Genomic DNA, 19,779 nt, shown 5'->3' with positions numbered 1-19,779 from the left:
CAGAGACTTGTGTAGATTTTGCAGATCTTTACATGGAATGATGACCTCTTTATTGTTATTGTTTTCTAGACTCCTCAGTCAGGGGAAATGACATTCCTACAGCTTTCCTGTCAAGCCCTGTTTAAAAAAAGACTTTACATTTCAATTATATCAGCCTTAATCTTTCCTCCGCGCTGAGTTGTGGAAACAGCTCAGCTCATCACGGAAACCAGCCTCCCTTCTGTGGATTCTCTCTCTAATTCTTGCTGCCTCAGTAAAGCAGCCAGCATAATCAATTCCCGCCACAGAACTCCCTCATTTTCCTCTCCCACTGGGAAGAAGATAAAAAAAACCCTGAAAGCATATACCGCTAAAATCAAGGAGAGCTTCGATCTCATTGTTATAAAACTAAAAAATAGTTTCCTAGTATTATAAAATGGACTCTTGACCTCACATTTTACCTCGTTATGAGCTTGCACCTTACTGTTTACCTGTACTGCACTTTTACTGTGGCTGTTTACAGTACAGTATTCTTTATTGTTAAAGTTTTCCTTTGTTCTTCCTCAGTGCACTGAGTAATGATCTGATCTGTATGCCAAACAAGCTTTTCACTGTATCTCAATACATGTGACAATACTAAACCAATTCCAATTTCAAAGAGTTTTCTTATGGTCTTTATATTGTCAAAGAATAAAGCAAATTTATTGAGGGGGATAGGAGGGAGTTCAATTGGTCTGCTTCACTGGGAGGAGATCTTATTTGAATTTGGTCTAACTGAAGACTGTGAAAAGGAGCCATTGCTCATTTGTAGAAATAACAGGGCTTTTATTTTGGCAAATGCCATTGATTACTGACTTAGACACAACTGGTTTCAGAACAATGATCACTCCATAGATTTTTAAAAATAATTCTGCTTATAACCTAGGCGCTTGGTGAAAGCAAATACTTAGACAATGAAACATGTCTCTAGTTGTCCAGTTATTATGTTTTGTGGTTAAGTTGTCAGCCTGTACCAAATCAACCCACTCATCCTCCATTTCAATCTATCCCAAAATAAACTTAGATCATAGGCTGTATGCCTATTATGAGTCAGTTGTTCATAGTAGAGGCATCACTGCAATGAAGCTCATTACCTCTCAAATTGAGTTCCTCTCTTTGATAAATGTTAGGGTATCTATTGCCATATGAATATTGAGTGTAGAAAGGTTTTTGTTTTTGGAGAAACAATAAAAACCTGTAGGAGCACCCCTGAGGTGATAAACTGCGTCCATTTCAGGTCAATAACTCTCCCCAGAACTGTTATTGTGAGAAAGCAAAGTTGTAGAAAGGGGGAAGAACAGTGGGAATGTTCGGAAGAGAAGAATCCACCCATTTTCCAAATTCCTAGTTGCTCAAGAAAGTTTCTTTTTCCCTTCAGTGATGGTTAGCAGTCTTATTCAGCACGCTGAGAATGAATTCGTTCTTATTCCTCAATCCCAGCATCCCCCAGTTTGCTACTGCAGGTGGTGATTGTGCATAAAAAGTTCAAAGTTCAAAGTAAAATTTACTGTCAGAGAACATACATGTCACCACATACCAACCCTGAGATTCTTTTTCCTGCGGGCGTTCTCAGCAAATCTACAGAACAGGATCAATGAACAGGATCAATGAAAGATCAAGCAGACCATAGAAGTCAACAAACTGTACAAATGCAAATATAACTAAATGGCAATAAATATAGAGAGCATGAAATAACAAGATGAAGAGTCCTTACAGTGAGATCACTGGTGTGGCGACATCTCAATGGATGAGTGTAGTTATCCTCTTTTATTCAAGAGCCTGATGGTTGAGGGGTAGTAACTACTCTTGAACCTGGTGGTACGAGTCCTGAGGCGATGAGGACATTTAATGATGGATGCTGCTTTTTTATGGCAACATTTCATGTAGATGTGCTCAGTGGTTGGGAGGGCTTTACCTGTGATGCACTGGGCCAAATCCATTACTTTTTGTAGGACTTCCTATTCAAAGACATTGGTGTTCCCACACCAGGCTGTAATGCAGCCAGTCAACTTACAGCAAAAGCAGGAAATTTATTAAGTGTTCTGTACATTGTATTGGTTAAACAGCATAGAAGCCCAGAGATGTGTGCTTGGTTATTTGGACAGTGATTAGAACTGTGAGTATACAGTGCTGTGCATCAGCTGTGAGGAAGTGAGTGACAATGATGGTTATCAGACAAGGGTACAGAAGTGACAGACAGTACAGACAGACAGACATACTTTTTTGATCCCGAGGGAAATTGGGTTTCGTTACAGTTGTGCCAACCAAGAATAGTGTAGAAATATAACAATATAAAACCATAAATAATTAAATAATAATAAGTAAATTATTCCAAGTGGAAATAAGTCCAGGACCAGCCTATTGGCTCAGTGTGTCTGACACTCCGAGGGAGGAGTTGTAAAGTTTGATGGCCACAGGAAGGAATGACTTCCTATGACGCTCAGTGTTACATCTCGGTGGAATGAGTCTCTGGCTGAATGTACTCCTGTGCCTAACCAGTACATTATGGAGTGAATGGGAGACATTGTCCAAGATGGCATGCAACTTGGACAGCATCCTCTTTTCAGACACCATCGTCAGAGAGTCCAGTTCCACCCCCACAACATCACTGGCCTTACGAATGAGTTTGTTGATTCTGTTGGCGTCTGCTACCCTCAGCCTGCTGCCCCAGAACACAACAGCAAACATGATAGCACTGGCCACCACAGACTCGTAGAACATCCTCAGCATCGTCCGGCAGATGTTAAAGGACCTCAGTCCCCTCAGGGAGTAGAGACGGCTCTGACCCTTCTTGCCTCAGTGTTCTTTGACCAGTCCAGTTTATTGTCAGTTCGTATCCCCAGGTATCTGTAATCCTCCACCATGTCCACACTGACCACTTGGATGGAAATAGGGGTCACCAGTGCCTTAGCCCTCCTTAGGTCCACCACCAGCTCCTTAGTCTTTTTCACATTAAGCTGCAGATGATTCTGCTCACACCATGTGACAAAGTTTCCCACCGTAGCCCTGTACTCCGCCTCATCTCCCTTGTTGATGCATCCAACTATGGCAGAGTCATCAGAAAACTTCTGAAGATGGCAAAACTCTGTGCAGCAGTTGAAGTCCAAGGTGTAGATGGTGAAGAGAAAGGGAGACAGCACAGTCCCCTGTGGAGCCCCAGTGCTGCTGACCACTCTGTCATCACTGTCAGCTTCTCACCCAGCAGAGCAGGGTGGATGGTGTTGAACGCACTGGAGAAGTAAAAAAACATGACCCTCACAGTGCTCGCCGACTTATCCAGGTGGGCGCAGACACAGTTCAGCAGGTAGACGATGGCATCCTCAACTCCTAGTTGGGGCTGGTAGGCGAACTGGAGGGGGTCTAAGTGTGGCCTAACCATAGAACAAGTCTCTCCAGGGTCTTCATAATGTGGGAGGTCAATGCCACCAATGCTAAAGATAGAGACATAGCCATCCTGTGCATATCACTTCTGCTGCTAAAACATGATATCAGTCATTCATCCTCTCATACTTTCCTCACCATTAACATGATAATGGATGATCTTTTACAGTAATATGTTCCTGCTCCAATCATATATACCATCATTGTGTTCATCTCTAACACTCAATTTATGTCTTAAATTTTTTTGTGTAACTGAGCATCCCCTACCCTCTGTGTTCTATGATCTGTTCCAAAGAACCTCGGCAACATTATTAGCTTTATTTTGAGACCATGTCCTTTAGTTATGGAGGTTGGATAAACTGAGGTGTTTTGCTTTGGAGTAGTTTAGAAGTTTATAAATTTTTGGGAGGCATAGATACTTAGCCGGTATCTTTTTCCCAAGTTTGAAATGTCTACTACTGTAAGGCATGCATGTAAGGCGAAGGAGAAAAGAGATGCTCAGAGCAAGTTTATTTTTATATACACAGAGAGTGGTGGACCCATGGGGGAGTGAGGAGGCAGATACAATAGAGATGTTTAAAAGGTTCTTAAGTAGGCACATGAATGTGAAGAGAATGGAGGGATATGGACCATGTGTGTGCATAATTAGTTTAATTATGTGTCATTAGCTTGATTAGCTGAAGGGCCTGTTCCTGTGCTGTACTATTCTGTGCTCTACATGCAAGCGAGGTGATATTAACTTTACATCTGGTCTACTTAAGCCCCATCAGAATTTTGTTTGCTTCTTAAAGAGATTAGTCATTGACCTCAAGTATGACCTCTTTCCATTGGCATTACATGAATGACGCACTGTATATATCCTGGTGGATCACCATACAGGTGATGTATCTACTCCTCTCCACTCATTTTAGCTAAGCATCTGAAGTTACTTCAAAAAAAAATCAGGATGCCTATAACAACACACACACAATGGAGCGCAGGTGCTCAACAAAGTGCTGTCTTGAACCATTTGGACCAGCGAGGGGCAGGTCTCACCACACCCAAATGTAAATTTTTTTGTGATTATTAGAGTTGTTTAATGGTTACTTTTATTATTAGTCTGTCACTGTGTTTTTCATGACACTTGTTATGTTAATACGATTTCCTTATGCTTTTTGTTCTTAAGAGACTAGTTTTTGTTTTCGACCCACATGGCTTTCCTGTGCTTTATATTCTATTTAAGGTTATTCTGGACCAGTGCTCATCACTGAGTCCTGGATTCAAGTTCCGTGTGAGCTACCGTACTGTGAAATCAAGTCCTGAGTTCCTGAGCTCTTAGCTTGATTATTCTCTGCATGACTCTCTAAATAAATCTTCATTGCTAGTTTCTACTATCGAGTCCTGAGTTTAATCTGCACCTGGGCCTGCTCGTCTGAAGATTGCTACAAGGGGTCCCCCGATTTATGTTGGGTATGATTGATGTAGAGGAGGCCATATCGGGAGCTCCGGATACAATAGGCGATCTCAAAGGATTTATATGAAGTGCTTACTCACCTGGAAGGACTGTATGGGGTCCTGAATGGAGGTTGAGGCAGGAGGTGAATGGGCAGGTGTCACATTTCTGGCACTTGCAGGGATACGTGCCAGGAGGGAGATTAGTGGGGAAGGACGAATTGATAAGGGAAACACAGAGGGAGTGATCTCTGCAGCAAGAGAACTGTGAGCTGGGGAGGAGGTAAATATGTGTTTGATGGTAGGATCCCATGGAAGATAACAGAAGTTATGGAGAATGATGTGTTGGATGCAGTGACTCATGGGTGGTAGGTGAGGACAAGAGAAAGTCTATCTCTGTTCAGGATGTGGGAAGATGCGATAAGGAGCTCTATCCCTGTTAAGGTAGCCCATTATCTGGCTTGTTCCATAAAGACTTCCAGCAAGCTTTTCAGATCTTTGGAGATGTAAAATCAGTGGGTTCTCTTAATTCACTTCTCTTTTTCCACAGCAATGTGCCTTTCCCCACATCCACCTACTCCACCTGTCCATCGTCACAAACTCCACCCATTGGTTCCTCTCCTCCGTTCCCATCTGCCCTCATCGTTGCTCTTACTTGATTCCATGTTCCACCTTCTCCTATTAGCCCCTTTTCACCTCCTATTTGTGCCACTATTTCAACTCTTGTCTCCTCCATCTACCTATCACCCCTCCTCACCCAGATCCTCCTATCACATGCCAGATCTTGCTGTAATCCTTCCCTTCATTTTATACCTGCAGTCTCATCTCTTAGTCCAGATGGAGGACCTTGACCTCACCTGTTCACTGTTCATTTCCCTCCACAGGTGCTGCCTGACCAGTGAATCTTGTTCTTTCTTTGTTCCAAATCTTAGACATCACTATGCACCACAGTTCACAGGAGTGAGCTCTACCTCTTCAGTCTGAGCCTGCTTGGTTATTAGTGCAGGTGGATCACAAAAATGGATCAATGTGCACCAGCTGTGCACTATAGTTGTGTATTTATGTATGATTTGCATTGCGTTATCTCTAAATTATGATTCTACCACTGGGTTGCCAAACCTATCCATTTTCTCCAGTCTTAGGCGCAGCTTTTAGCTTAAACGTGCATCAGACAAGAGGCTAACCGATCAGCATTTAGTTACATCTAACAGGTTAATGTTGAACTGGCTGGGACTTCTATGATCAGATGCATTTAATAAAAGGTTTTGCTTTCCAGACTCATTTTCCATTTGGGGTTAAAATTATTTTTTGCTGTTGATAAAGTAGCGATAAACTTCAAATGCTTATTTCAGGCTTGCAAAATAAGAAAATGATTAGTAACAGAATGAGATAATACTTCACCTTTTTCCATCTTCTCTGTTTTCACATGGGATCAGATTCCTATTTTAATTCAAGTTCAAGTAGGGGTTACTGATTGATTGATCCCAGACTTCTCCCTTTATAAAGTGCAGTTATTGTCTTCAGTTTGCAACTGTTACGTTCAGCTGCTGATATTGACTTCCAAATTGCACTCAGTTCATATATGAAGCAGCATAACTGGAATTGGTTAATTGCTGCCCTTCAACTGGTCAATTACTGCTCTCTGTAATTTTAAATCAGCTTAATCTATAACATTATTTCAGTGGAAGTTTTCTAGCTCAATATTCTAAGTTAATTTATTCAGAATGTAATTATTAAAGGCCAATTTGATAATAATGATCTTATTGCTTCTTTTGGTACTGATATGTTTAAGATAAACTCATTTTTTAAACAAAGCAAAAAACAGTTCACATAATTGTTTTTGTTTTTTTCAACGTATCTCACATTGTACATTATTTAATATCATATTAAACTCAGGATAAATTTGGCCTTGTCTATTCAGGACAAGCAGTTGAAATTTCATACATACAGCTTCTAAAAGTGAAAGATTTTCAGATAACTTTGAGGTTGAAACCAGTAACTTTTGATCATCCTGTGACAATTCCTTGAACATGACTAAAGATAATCTTCACTAAGTGATTGTAAAAACTCAGCAATCTTCTGTATAATATAATCGTCAACACTACAAAAACATTTCTGATTTCTTGTACAAATGTAGCAATTCATGAACAGATAAAAAAACTAAAGAATATAAAAAGAAACAAAATAATTTATTTTGCATATTTAAGTATAGATTATTGGATCCCTAAGGCTTTAATCATCAAATAAACTACAAAACCATATATAAGAATACATAATTTATTTTGCATGCTTGCCATTTACTTCAATTTACAGCAAGTAACAACAATTTTTTATTCAGTGCTTCTCTCAGTAGATGAAAAGTGAAAAACTGTGAGTTAATCTCTGTTCATATTCTTTAACTTCTTTCCACGAAATTCAAAATAACACAGGTCATACAGAGCACAGAAATAAAGTATTAAATGTCTTATGTACAGTGTTTTATTTTTCCTAATTTCAGCTTTTTTTTCCCAACGTGAGATGGATAAAAAAAAATGATCACCCTGGATGATACAATATGCTATAGTCCTATGTCCAATTTCCTAAGAGATATTCTAGGGAACAGTTGGAGAAGTTTGATGTTTAGACCATTACGATCTAGGAAGATGAATAAGGGCCTCAATGATTTGTAAAGGTGGAATTTCAATCGTTCCCTCTTTCGAAAGTTAGTTGGATAAGTACAGAAGAATGTCCCACATTTAGGAATTTCTGCTCATGTTCCAGTGAAATGCATTTGAGGCTAGCATGCTTAGTGTGGTGAAGGTTATCAGTGTCTGTAAAGGCATTTGTGGAGACACCAAAAAATGTAATTTTTGGTAAGTATACTCATAAATATTGGAAAACAGACTGGATTATTGATAGTTCTGGACCATTCACCCTTTCAACTTCCAACAAGATTAATGGCACGAGGCCATCAATTGACGAGCTATAGCTGAGGTGGAATCTACCTTGTGCTGATAGGTTTGTCACCTGAGTGGCCAAAGGTCAAAGTTGAAGCATTACCATGTTATCACAGCCAGGATCAAATAGCTTCAGAGCCAATGGAACTCACACCAAACTGACAAAATATTTATGCCAACATTTAAAATGTTAGTGCAATTATGGCATTCCAGCAGGGATGACAATATTTCAAAACAAGTATGCCTAAACTATCTTGGAAAAATAATTCATTTTGATTATTCGGTTAAAAATGTTGGCACAACACAATTGAAATTATTCTGGCTTGTGTCACTGGAAGTATTGTTTAGCTGATTTATTGGAAGTCATAGGAAGCATTTCACTCCTCTATAGAATCAATTGTATCATTCCCTTCTAATTTCTTAAATCCAGTAATGAACTTTGATCTCAGAGCTGGTCCCACTCCATCTGTCAGAAATGCAAAGTTTGTTTATGCAAATTAACAGATGTTTCCAGTACTTCTAAGGAGAAGTTATATTGGAGAAGTGGGAGTCATTCCAATGAATTCATAGCCTTAGTTTCAGAATCTAATGGTGCCTTTGGCAATCTAGGTGAAATGTTTCTTACAAACTTAAATTTTCATTTTTGGTATAAATATATTCAAGAAGGTTACAACAGGACATTGATGGAATGCTGAGCTGAGGAGTGGCAGATGGAGTGCAATTTGGTGAAGTGATTCACTTTTGTAAGTTAAAATTTGAAGGCAGAGTAAAGGGTTAATGGCAGACTCTTAGTAGTGTGGAGGAACAGCAACCTTGAGGCCATATCCATAGATCCCTCAATGTTACCACATCTGTTGATAGGTATTTAAGAAAGTATATGATGTGTTGGCCTTCATTAATGTTGCAGCTCTATCAGACTCTGGTTAAACCACATTTAGAGTATTGTGCTCGATTCTGGTTGCCTCATTATAGGAAGGGTGTGGAAGTCTTTGAGAGGCTGCAGAGGAGATTTACTAGGATGCTGCCCAGATTAGATGGCGTGTGTTAAGAGGAAAGGTGAGTAAACAATGGCTTTTTTGTTTGGAATGAAGGAGGATGAGTGGTGACTTGATAGAGTTGTACAAGATGATAGGAGGCATAGATAGATTGAATATCCATAGACTTTTCCCCCTAGAGTGGCAATAGCTCAAATGAGAGGGCATAGCTTTATGGTAATTAGAGGAAAGAAAAGGTGGGTATATCAGAGGTAGTTTTATTTTAAATACTCACAAAGAGTAGGAAGTGCATGGAATGCACAGCTGGGGTTGGTAATAGAGGTGTATCCATGAGGGACATTTCAAATACTCTTAGATGGGCATATGGATGAAAAAAATGGGAATGAAGAATTAGATTGTCTTGAAGTAGGTTAAAAGATCATCCCAACATAATAGCTATAGGGCTGTACTGTACTTTGCTATGATTGGGTTGATTTGATAGATGTGAGGGGCAGTGTAGGACTCTAGAAGCTCTTCTGTAAAAGAGAACTATTTGACTTGTTGAGCCTTTGCTCTAAACGGAATACTGGTTTTTATAGGTGCAACTGAAATCAATCAAGTTTGGTGCACTGGGTACGCCACAGCATTCGTTAGACATTTTATACACTTTGATGGCAGTGCTCAAAGAGTTTGCTTCGCATAATCATAAAGCAGATTATACAAGAACATACAAATTATTTTGTCACACTATAAGTTGATCACACTTTATATTAAAGCTGCAGTGTGCATTAATTTACAGTGTGCAGAAGGAAGTACATACACCCACTGGCCACTTTATTAGGTACATCTGCCCATTAATGCAAGTATCTAACCAGCCAATCATATGGCAGCAACTCAATGGGTCGGTTGCTGTTCAGACCAAACATCAGTATGGGGAAGAAATGTGAGCTAATTGATTTTGACCGAGGAATGATTATTGGTGCCTGACAGGGTGGTTTGAGTTTCTCAGAAACTGCTGATCTCTTGGGATTTTCATGCACAGCAGTCTCTAGAGTTTATAGAGAATGGTGCTAGAAACAAAAGAAAAAATCTAGTGAGTGGCAGTTTTATGGACAAAAACGCCTTGTCAGAGGAGAATGGCCAAACTGGTTCATGCTGATAAGAAAGCAACAGTAACTTAAATAAATAACCACGTGTTGACACAGTGGTGTGCAGAAGATCACATTTGAACGCACATGTTGAGCCTCAAAGTGGATGGGCTACAGCAGCAGAAAACCACAAACATAAATGTACCTAATAAAGTGTCCACTGTGTGTATCAGTGTTGAACATATGCATTACTGTACAATGAGGTGATGGGACATTCCGTGAGTGCACTTTGTGAAAGAATAGTGTCTCAAGCATGATTTTGTGGGCAGTGCTTACATTATTAGATTCAACATTTCCTCAAGAATTTCAAACTAGGGTTGAAGTAGAAACATTACTCTTCCAATTCCTCTAACAATCCAGCTACACAAAATGAAAGGAATAGAAACAAATGTGAGTAATTAGTCAATAAAGTGCTGCTTTGGTTCACTGATTACGATAAAAATAGGAAATCACAAGTGGCACTTTAGGAGTGACTGAATACTGGTTGTTTTGCCACTGGTCTATCAATAATTTCCTTACTATTCTCTGCCATGTCTGAGTGAACAGAAGTCAAAGCTGAACTAATTTCACAGATCACGCTGCAGAACCAACGACCCAGGGACACATCAGTAGTTTCTGAGTTCGATCTAAAGCACATACTTTTGAAAGCAGAGGACCTTCTTGTCTTGGGACTTGCCATCAGGGGTTAGTTCTGCAGCTGCTTTGCTAACATCATAGTCTGGATCTTCTGTATGTAATGAAGACCACCTGTGAGCCAAGAGATTGGAAAATGAGGCCAGAGATTTGGAATGTCCCCCTTTACTTCCCAAAATGCTGTATCTGCACCATTCTCTCTGTCTATATGAGAAATGAAAACATCCGCTTTTGCCACCTGTTAAAATATTTCTTTTTATGACTTTGATGTCAATTTTTGTTTGATTGTGCTTCTGTCTGCCTGTCCCAGGGAGTTTTGGAGAACACTGAGGGACCATTGACTCAACCGCAATTCAAATCCATCTCTCCTTTTGATCTTATTCATCCAAAGCCTCAAGCATTCACCACAGGGAGGGACCAGACAACTTGGCTCTACCTTTGCAAAAGACATGTGCTTGCAAGGAGGATAACTTATGGAGCAATTGATTTGCATTATTAATTGCAATTTTGCAGAGAGAATAAAACCAAAACTATGAGTTCACCATTATTAAAGAATAAATAATAGAACAACTTCTGGCATGCAGGTAACCATGAAGATGATGAAGTTGCTGCACTCCTATGAGTCAAATGTACAATTCACATTTTTTGCAGAGAACTACATTGCTTTGACTGTCTATTAGCTACTACATATGTCTGGGCAACAGTCCAGGGTGAGTCTGTTGTGAGAGTAATAATCGGGAAGGGTGATTTGTTCATCACTGACTGTAAAATTTACCATTTCTCCCCCAGGATCTCCTCGATCAGAACAATAACTTAAAAGGAAACTGCATTGGATCATTTATTTCTTTTTTCTTCTCTTGAAAACAGCCTTTATATTCCCCACATCAAGTATCACACAATTTATAAAAAATATTAAATAAAAGGCTAACAACACACACAAAATGCTGGTGGAACACAGCAGGCCAGGCAGCATCTATAGGAAGAAGCACTGTCGACGTTTTGGGCCGAGACCCTTCGTCAAGACTAACGTTAGTCCTGACGAAGGGTCTCGGCCTGAAGCATCGACAGTGCTTCTCCCTATAGATGCTGCCTGGCCTGCTGTGTTCCACCAGCATTTTGTGTGTGTTGCTTGAATTAAATAAAAGGCTGCTGATTCTGCATATGGCCCTAAAATACACACTGATTCAACAGTGGAAGACATGAGTTAAAGGCATCTGTTTTAATCAGTGGAAGATGCAGAAAAAAATGCCAGAATAACTCACAGGTCAGACAGCATCTATGGCAGGAATAAAGAGTCAATGTGCCAGGCTGAGAAGGGTCTTAGCCCAAAACATCAAATCTATTTCATTCCATGGACGCTGCATGACCTGTTGAGTTTCTCCAACATTTTGTGTGTTACTCTGTATTTCCAGCATCTGCAGAAATTCTTGTGTTTATGTTTTATTCACCTTACCTTCAGTAAAGTTCTCTGGCTGAAAATTGTGTTCTAAAATAATTAAATTCCAATGTCCCCAGTGCATTTTTTCCATCATGCATTTCCCCTCATCCGGAGATCCCAGTCAATTTCTGCCCTAGTATATAGTGCAGCTTTTGGTTCTGAAATCCATTCACTAGACTCACAGAATCTCCAGCCATAAATTACATTTGGAGTGCTTGGAACACATCTGATTTTTTTTATCTTCCCACTTCCCATGCCCTGAGAATTTCACCCCCCGACACCACTTCTCAATGAATAGGGTGAAGTTCAGTGAAGGATAACTGAGCCAGAAGTGGGGTATGAAAGAAAAGTCAGATCATTTAAAACATTTAATTGTGGTCAAATCATAGTCATTCATACCAGACTGGATGATAAGTAGAACTTTAGATCTTCTTTAGACAGTGTGGAAGGTCTAAACTAACTTGACCAACCTGATATCAAGACACTTCAGTTTATTCTGATGGATTTGCAAAGGGGTGATTTGAGACTTAAAGAAAGGACCAAAGCTAAGTTTTCCTGGTAGATTACTGCTAAAAAATAACATGTCACATTTTTTGTTGGATATATTTCCCTCTTCAAGTCCGCTTTTTCACACTCTTCTCTGTGATTCATCATTTTCACAACAGATGCCTCAAAATTCCTTTCCTTTCCCATCAAATGTCTTTAAGGTTCAATGCACATTGCTTTCATTACAAGTCCATTCCTTTAGGAACCTGTGTGCTTGATTACATGGAGCTTGAAAAATTCTAAATATATACATGCCATATTCCACTGCTATAAATTCAAAAGAAATCTATTTGAATGTTTCCTCACTTCATGTAATGTGAAAATAATTTTAGATCTATAAATTCAAATGCATCTGCCAACATATGCAAGTACACTGTGACATCTATGCAATGAATAGGAACTTTAAAACTAACTACATCAATAAATATACACGTTCACTGGGCAACATATGCATAATGTAGGGTCATTTTTCAGAAGATCAAAGAAAAGCTGGTAAATCTCTGTAATATAAAATCATTGATTTGAAAGCTGAATTTTGTGCAATAATGTATTTTTTTCAGCAAATACAATAAAAAGATAAATATGTACATGGTATTAACAAATGAGACTCCAATTAACAATACATGAAAGGCATTGTAAATTATTTTCACTATGAACAGAATTTTACAACTGGAGTTGAAAGATAGCTATCTACAAACCCTTTACTTTCCATTGTACTGCTAATAGGTTCTTGCGACTTTTCACATTTTTTCTTTTAAGGGCCTTCTGAAAAATCCAGCCTGCAATAAGAAGAATCATTAATCATGAAAAAAATAGTTTCAGCAGTTTGAACCTACTATGAAAAATATTTCAAATGTAGCATGTCAGCAGATTAGTTGCATAAGACAGTATCAATGCTTGGATAAATGTCTCACTTTTTAAATTTGGAAATCTTAGGTTTAAAAAAAAGCAATTCAAAAATTGAATGTCATAATACATGCCCCATTACCCCTGGGGTACTTCCCGTTGCTTGTCTAAGAAGTCCTTTATTCCTTCTGTGGCTGATGAGTAGCAGGTGATACTGGGATTAGTGGAAACAGTTATAAAAAAGAAAATGGGGTAATTTTCATGGCATTGTTACCCTAGCAATAATTAAGTGCTTTGTTGCAGGGGCAGAGTGTGAAGAGGAAATTTAATGGGATGAAATATTGCTGTGAATCTTGGACCAGATCTTTGAATGTGAGGATTACAGCTTGGAAACAGACCCTTTGGCCCAACTTGTCCATGCTGACAATGATGCTAGTGTCAAGATCAGAATCAGGTTTATTATCACCGGCATGTGACGTGAAATTTGTTAGCTCAGCAGCAGCAGTTCAATGCAAAACATAATATAGCAGAGGGAGAAAAAAAATAAAACAATAATAACAAATAAACAAATAAATCAATTACATACATTGAATAGATTTTTTAAAAACATGCAAAAACTGAAATATTGTATACTAAAAAAAATGTGAGGTAGTGCCTCACCTGCTCATGTTGGAACCATATCCACATAACCCTTTCCTGTCCAGCTACCTGTCAAAATGTCTTATAAGCATTGTAATTTTAAATGATGGTGGTGGGGGGGGGGGGAGAAGAATATCATATATTCAAATGAAATTTATATAAAAATCACAATGTAAGTACAATTGTGCTGTGTTTCAAGCATAATATACTGTACATATAGTAAACCAGTAGATCAATTGGCAATTATTGTCACATGTACTGAAGTACAGTGAAAAACCTGGTTTTGCATACCATCCATTCAGATAATTTTATTATAACAGTGCAGTTAAACAAGATGGGAAAAGAACACTACAAAACAGAGTAGGGTGCTACAGTTACAGACGAAGTGCAGTGGAGACAGAAACTTAAATGCAAGACGTAAAGAGGTAGATTGTATGTTCAAGAGTCCATTTTGTCATTCTGCTGGTCCATTCAGTGGTCCTATAACAGCAGGTTGAGCCAGGTAGCATGTGCCCTCAGGCTTTTGTCGCCTAGTATTGTAACGCAATGTGGTTTAACAGATTAGATCATGTATCATTTATAGTCTCAGATGGTTATCTAGAGTTTATAGAACAACATAAAATTTACAACACTGAAGGATGCTGTTTGCTCAACGCTGCCTTCACTGGTAAAAAAGAGCTTCCCAACCTACCTTTAACTTCCAGTCCCAGCTTGACCCTCTTACAGATTATGTACACACCTTATGACTGTTTAAGTACGATAGCAGGTTTCTACATCCATCACTTTTTCAAATTCCAGAGTTCCAGATTCCTATCATTCTGGATAATTATCCCACCTCCCCCTAACCCTTCTACTAACTACAGTGCACCATCTGATTTATAACTATACAAAGAGAAATAAGTTCTTCCTATTTTCTCTATTTAGTTTTATGTACATGTTCTAAATTTTTTTTACTCTGCGTTTTCAGGTGTAATGGATCATGTCATTGTTCGTGCATCAGTGTTATAAATCATCCTTGAAGTGGAGTGTTTATTATTTGAACTCATAGCATTAGTGCCAGACTAATGCTAGATACCTCTTTAGGATAGGAACGAGGAAACGGATAACCCCGATGTAGTTTGCATGAGATACAACTCCAGCTTCTGCAAATCCACATGAAAGTAGTAAAAGGAACTGGAGCTGGATGCACTCAGGACCACCTGGGAGGCTGAAAACTCCAAAGATGAGACTTTGACTGAGGTGGTCACAGCCAGAGTGCAGGCTTCGGAAAGTAGATGGATGACCAGCAGGAGAAGTAAGGAGAGTAAGCAGTCAGCGAAGGGTTAGCCTCAGCAACAAGTGTACCCTCTTTGGATACTGCTGCAGGGGTGGGTGTTGAATTATTGGGGCACAGCAGCAGCAGGCAGGAAAGTGGCAATTTAGCTAGTACTGAGGCTCAGCAGGGAAGGGTAAAACAAGGTAGAGCAATGGTGACAGGAGACTCGGTGGTGAGGGGGACGGACAACAGATTCTGTGGCCACAAAAGAGAAACCAGGATGGTGTGTTGCCTCCCAGGTACTAGGGTCCAGGATGTCTCAAAGTGACTGCAGAAGATTCTCAAGAGGGAGGGTGAGCAGCCAGAGGTTGTGGTGCACATTGGCACCAATGACATAGGTAGAAAGGGGGAAAGAGGTCCTGTGCGGTCAGTATAGGGAGGTAGGGAAGAGGCCGAGGAGTATGAATCCAGGATACTAATATCTGGATTACTTCCAGTACATGTTAGTCAGGATAGGAATGGGTGAACGTATGGCTGAGGAAGTGGTGCAGTGAAGCAGGGTTTAAGATTTCTCGATCATTGGGATGTCTTCTGGGGGGTAAGAACTGCACGAAAAGGAACCCAAAGGGCAAATATCCATGTGGGCAAGTTTACTAGAGATGTTAGGAAGGTTTATACTAAGCTGGGAGTAGGATGGGGCAATTGGTATACAAGTCGATGCAGTGAGTTGTGAAACTGTGAGGAAGGACAGGCAGACGATAGGGAAAACTTGCATTCAGTGGGATGAGTTGAAGTGTAACGTGGGGGCAAAATTGCAATGGGTGATGAATATATGACTGAAGGTATTATATTTGAATGCACACAGTACTCAAAATAATGTAGATGATCTTGAAGCACAGATAAAGATAGACAAGTATGATGCTGTAGGCCATCACTGTGTCATGGCTGAATCAAAATCATCAAGGATTTCAATATGCAGGTAGATTGGGAAAATCAGGTTGGTGCTGGATCCCAAGAGAGGAATTTTGTAGAATGCCTACAAGATGGCTTTTTAGAGTAGCTTGTGGTTGAGCCCACTAGGGGAAAAAGTAATTCTGAATTGGGTGTAGTGTAATGAACCAGATTTGACTATGGAGCTTAAGGTAAAAGAACCTTTAGGAGGCAGTGATCATAACATAACAGTACTCACCCACGCAGTTTGAGAGGGAGAAGTTAAAGTCATATTTATCAGTATTAGAATGGAGGAAAGGGAATTACAGAGGCATGAGAGAGGAGCTGGCCGAATTGGATTGGAAGGGAACTTTAGCAGGGATGATGGCAGAATAACAATGGCTGGATATACTGTGGGCAATTCAGAAGCTGAAGGAGATATACATTCTAAAGATGGAAAAGTATTTTAAAAGGAGGATGAGGCAACAGTAGCAGACAAGAGCGTAATAGCAAAAGAGAGGGCATATTATCATATAATACAGCAAAATTAGTGGGAAGTCAAAGGATTGGGAAGCTTTTAAAAACCAACAAAAGGCAATTAAAAAAACCATAAGGAGAGAAAAGATGAAGTGTGAAGGTGAGCTAGCCAATAATATCAAAGGGGATACCAAAAGTCTTTTCAAATATACAAATTGTAAAAGAAAGGCGAGAGTGAATATTGGGCCACTAGAAAATGAAACTAGAGAAGTAGTAATAGGAGACAAGGAAATGGCAGACAAACTTAATGAGTCTTTTGTGTCAGTCTTCACTGTGGAAGCGACTAGCAGCCGAAAATTTGTGTGTGTCAGGAGGTTGGAGTGTAGTTGCTATTATTAAGGAGAAAATGCTAGGGAATCTGAAAGATCTGAAGGTAGATAAGTCACCTGGACCAGACTGACTACACCCCAAGGTTCTGACCAAGGTAGCTGAAGAGATTGTAGAGACTTTAGTATTGATCTTTCAAGAATCAGTTGATTTTGGAATTGTTCCAGAGGACTGGAAAGTTGCCTTGTTTACCCATCTCCTTAAGATGGGTGGAAAGCAGAATAAAAGGACTGACTTCAGTGGTTTGGGAAGATTTTAGAGTCCATTATTAAGGATGACGTTTTGGGGTACTTTGAGGTGCACGATAATGTAGTTTCCTTAAGGAGAATTCTTGTCTGACAAATCTATTGGAATTCTTTGAGGAAATAAAAGGCAGGATAGACAATCAGTAGATGTTGTTTGTTTGGACTTTCAGAGAAGGCCTTTAACAAGGTCCTGTACATGAGGCTGCTTAACAAAATAAGACCATAAGATAGAGGAGCAGAATTAGGCCATTTGGCCCATTGAGTCTGCTCTGCCATTTCATCACGGTTGATCGTTTTTCCCTCTCAGACCCATTCTCCTGCCTTCCCCCCATATCCCTTCATGCCCTGACCAACCAAGAATCCACCTTAAATATACATTAAGACTTGCCCTCCACAGCTGCCTGTGGCAATGAATTCCACAGATTCACTACTCTCTGGATAAATAAATTCCTCCTCATCTCCGTTCCCTCTATTCTGAGGCAGGAGGCTCTGATCTTAGAACAATAATAAATCAGCCATGTTGGAATGAAGGACTCGATGGGTCGAGTGGCCTAATCCTGCTCCTATGTCTTAGGATGTAAGATATGAAGTATAGGCCTTGGTTGTCAGCCTTTACGTAGCAGCTTGCTTGGCTCCTCCTTGTCAAAGAAAACATGCAGTAGTCAGCCACAAAGGGAGGCATAAAAACATTGCTGAATCTATGTGCAAAAGCAATGGGAAACTACTCCTAATGATTTTAAGTTCCAACAATCATTAAAGATAAATATTTTACAAACTGCATACCCCTGCTATTTAAAAAATGCTCTAACAAGGGGGTATTTTTCAACTTGACACCTCAGTATTAGAGCTGATATTTTCCCTACACTCATTTTGTGATATTATTAATGTCACCAATGAGTTCATCGCTGCCTTACTGCCAGAAATTTGGGTTAAAAACGCAATGAATGAACTTTGTTTTATTATCAGAAAACAAAAAAGAAAACAGTTCTGCAAATCAGTAAGGAGATATAAATCAAGAGTTTGCACATGGATGCTGATATGTAGATGTTTGCCTTCTTGAGGTTTTAATATCTTGCATATTTCACACATCACTGCTGTTTGTGACTTAGGACTCAACGTATCCACTCACTACAGCTATGGCTGTACATAATGAAGGCCCTTACCCCTCTCACACTTCTGTATTTTTCTTACCTCTGTAGCAGTGTTTTGTGGCATTATACCGCGGTTGTCACGAGAAAGTTCTGAGAGGCAGGGACTTGCTTCCCATGACTCCTTGTGGCAGATGAACAGCCATTTCAGTTGCAGCAAGTGGTTATTGTTAGTGACTGTACAGGTTGTGTTTTAATGCAGTGGTCAAATTGACAACCACCTGAAGATAAATTTTCTTAGTTTTGCATTTTTGGAACCCATTGATCAATTTCTAAGCACTAAATATAGCATCTATTAAGCACACCATTTAAGGAAAGTCCAATTTCTAGGCAATGGAGTACTGTACACTACAGGAACAGACTGAACAAACATATTCCAAATGCCATACTGACATCACAGCAGAATCCCCATCTGCTCTTCTGGTGATACAATGGACTGGCCATCAATTTTACAAAATCTGTTTTTATATTTGAAACTGTCACTTAGAGATCAATTGGTAGTGCTATAGTCCCACTGTTGTTTCCTTAAGGCTATCGTAGCCAGTGGGGGTTAGTGTGGATAAATTCTATCCACATTAAGCACTACCTATTAAGTGCTTCTATTGGCAAGCAACTCGAATAGCCTCCAACAATCAAGTCCAACTCCTGGCTCTTGTGTGTTGCTTAGTTACTAAGCCCAGCAGAACTATTTCTAATGACAGGAGAAAGGGCAAAGGTGGGTCACTGGGGCCTTAAAAACAGTCGCTTTGGCAAAGGTGGCTCATCAGCTGTGGTTGGCAGCTCATCAAGGAGAAGGAGCACTCTGATCTCAAACCTCCGCTGCCTTGTAGCAATACCCACTCATGGAGCAAGCTTCAGGAGAAAACCCCGAGGAAAATTCCAGAGCTGGTGTTCCTAAGACAGTTCTATATTAAGCTCAATATTAACTGGCAACTCCGGTGATGCCACTGGTGCCAAACCATATTGGTCTCTGCTGTTCCTTCAGATCCATCAGCTGTGTGGAGAGGGGAGACCTGCTGCTTGCTCTCCATATCGTACTGCCCTGACCTGCACACTGGCTTATGTATCAACTTTGACAGCTGAGATGTAACATCCATGCTCATGCTGACCAATGGAGGGCCACAAATGCCACTGCTATGAATTTTTATCACTTCTACCACTGAAGACTGGGGTGGCACCGTGACACAGCCAGTAGAGCTGCTGCCTCACAGTTCTACTTCAATTCTGACTTCTCTCTGATACTGCCTGGGTTTCCTGTGTACACTCTGCCTACCCACCCAAATCCAAAGTCGTGCAGGTTGTTCAGTTAATTGGCCACTGAAAGTTACCGCTAGTGTGTGGGGGAGT

At 39.9% G+C, this 19,779-nt stretch overlaps 1 protein-coding gene across 3 annotated transcripts in view; it reads right to left on the bottom strand.

Annotated features, from left to right (window-relative positions):
• Window positions 1-7,093: 7,093 nt before the first annotated feature.
• Window positions 7,094-19,779, bottom strand: part of LOC140737765 (integrin alpha-1-like) — a 196,820-nt gene continuing 184,134 nt past the window's right edge. For 2 of the 3 annotated variants that reach the window (XM_073064390.1, XM_073064393.1), the window contains exons 31-32: window positions 13,204-13,284; window positions 7,094-10,635 (exon numbers count right to left, since the gene is read on the bottom strand). In XM_073064390.1, coding sequence (XP_072920491.1) covers window positions 13,246-13,284 — 39 coding nt within the window. In that variant the 3' untranslated portion in view covers window positions 7,094-10,635; window positions 13,204-13,245. Of the gene's footprint in view, window positions 10,637-13,203; window positions 13,285-19,779 lie in introns of all 3 variants that reach the window. The other variant, XM_073064392.1, reaches the window with a different exon arrangement.

The sequence above is a fragment of the Hemitrygon akajei genome, chromosome 13 (genome assembly GCF_048418815.1).
Source record: "Hemitrygon akajei chromosome 13, sHemAka1.3, whole genome shotgun sequence".
Classification (NCBI taxonomy): domain Eukaryota; kingdom Metazoa; phylum Chordata; class Chondrichthyes; order Myliobatiformes; family Dasyatidae; genus Hemitrygon; species Hemitrygon akajei.
This window is presented reverse-complemented; position numbering and strand designations above follow the sequence as displayed.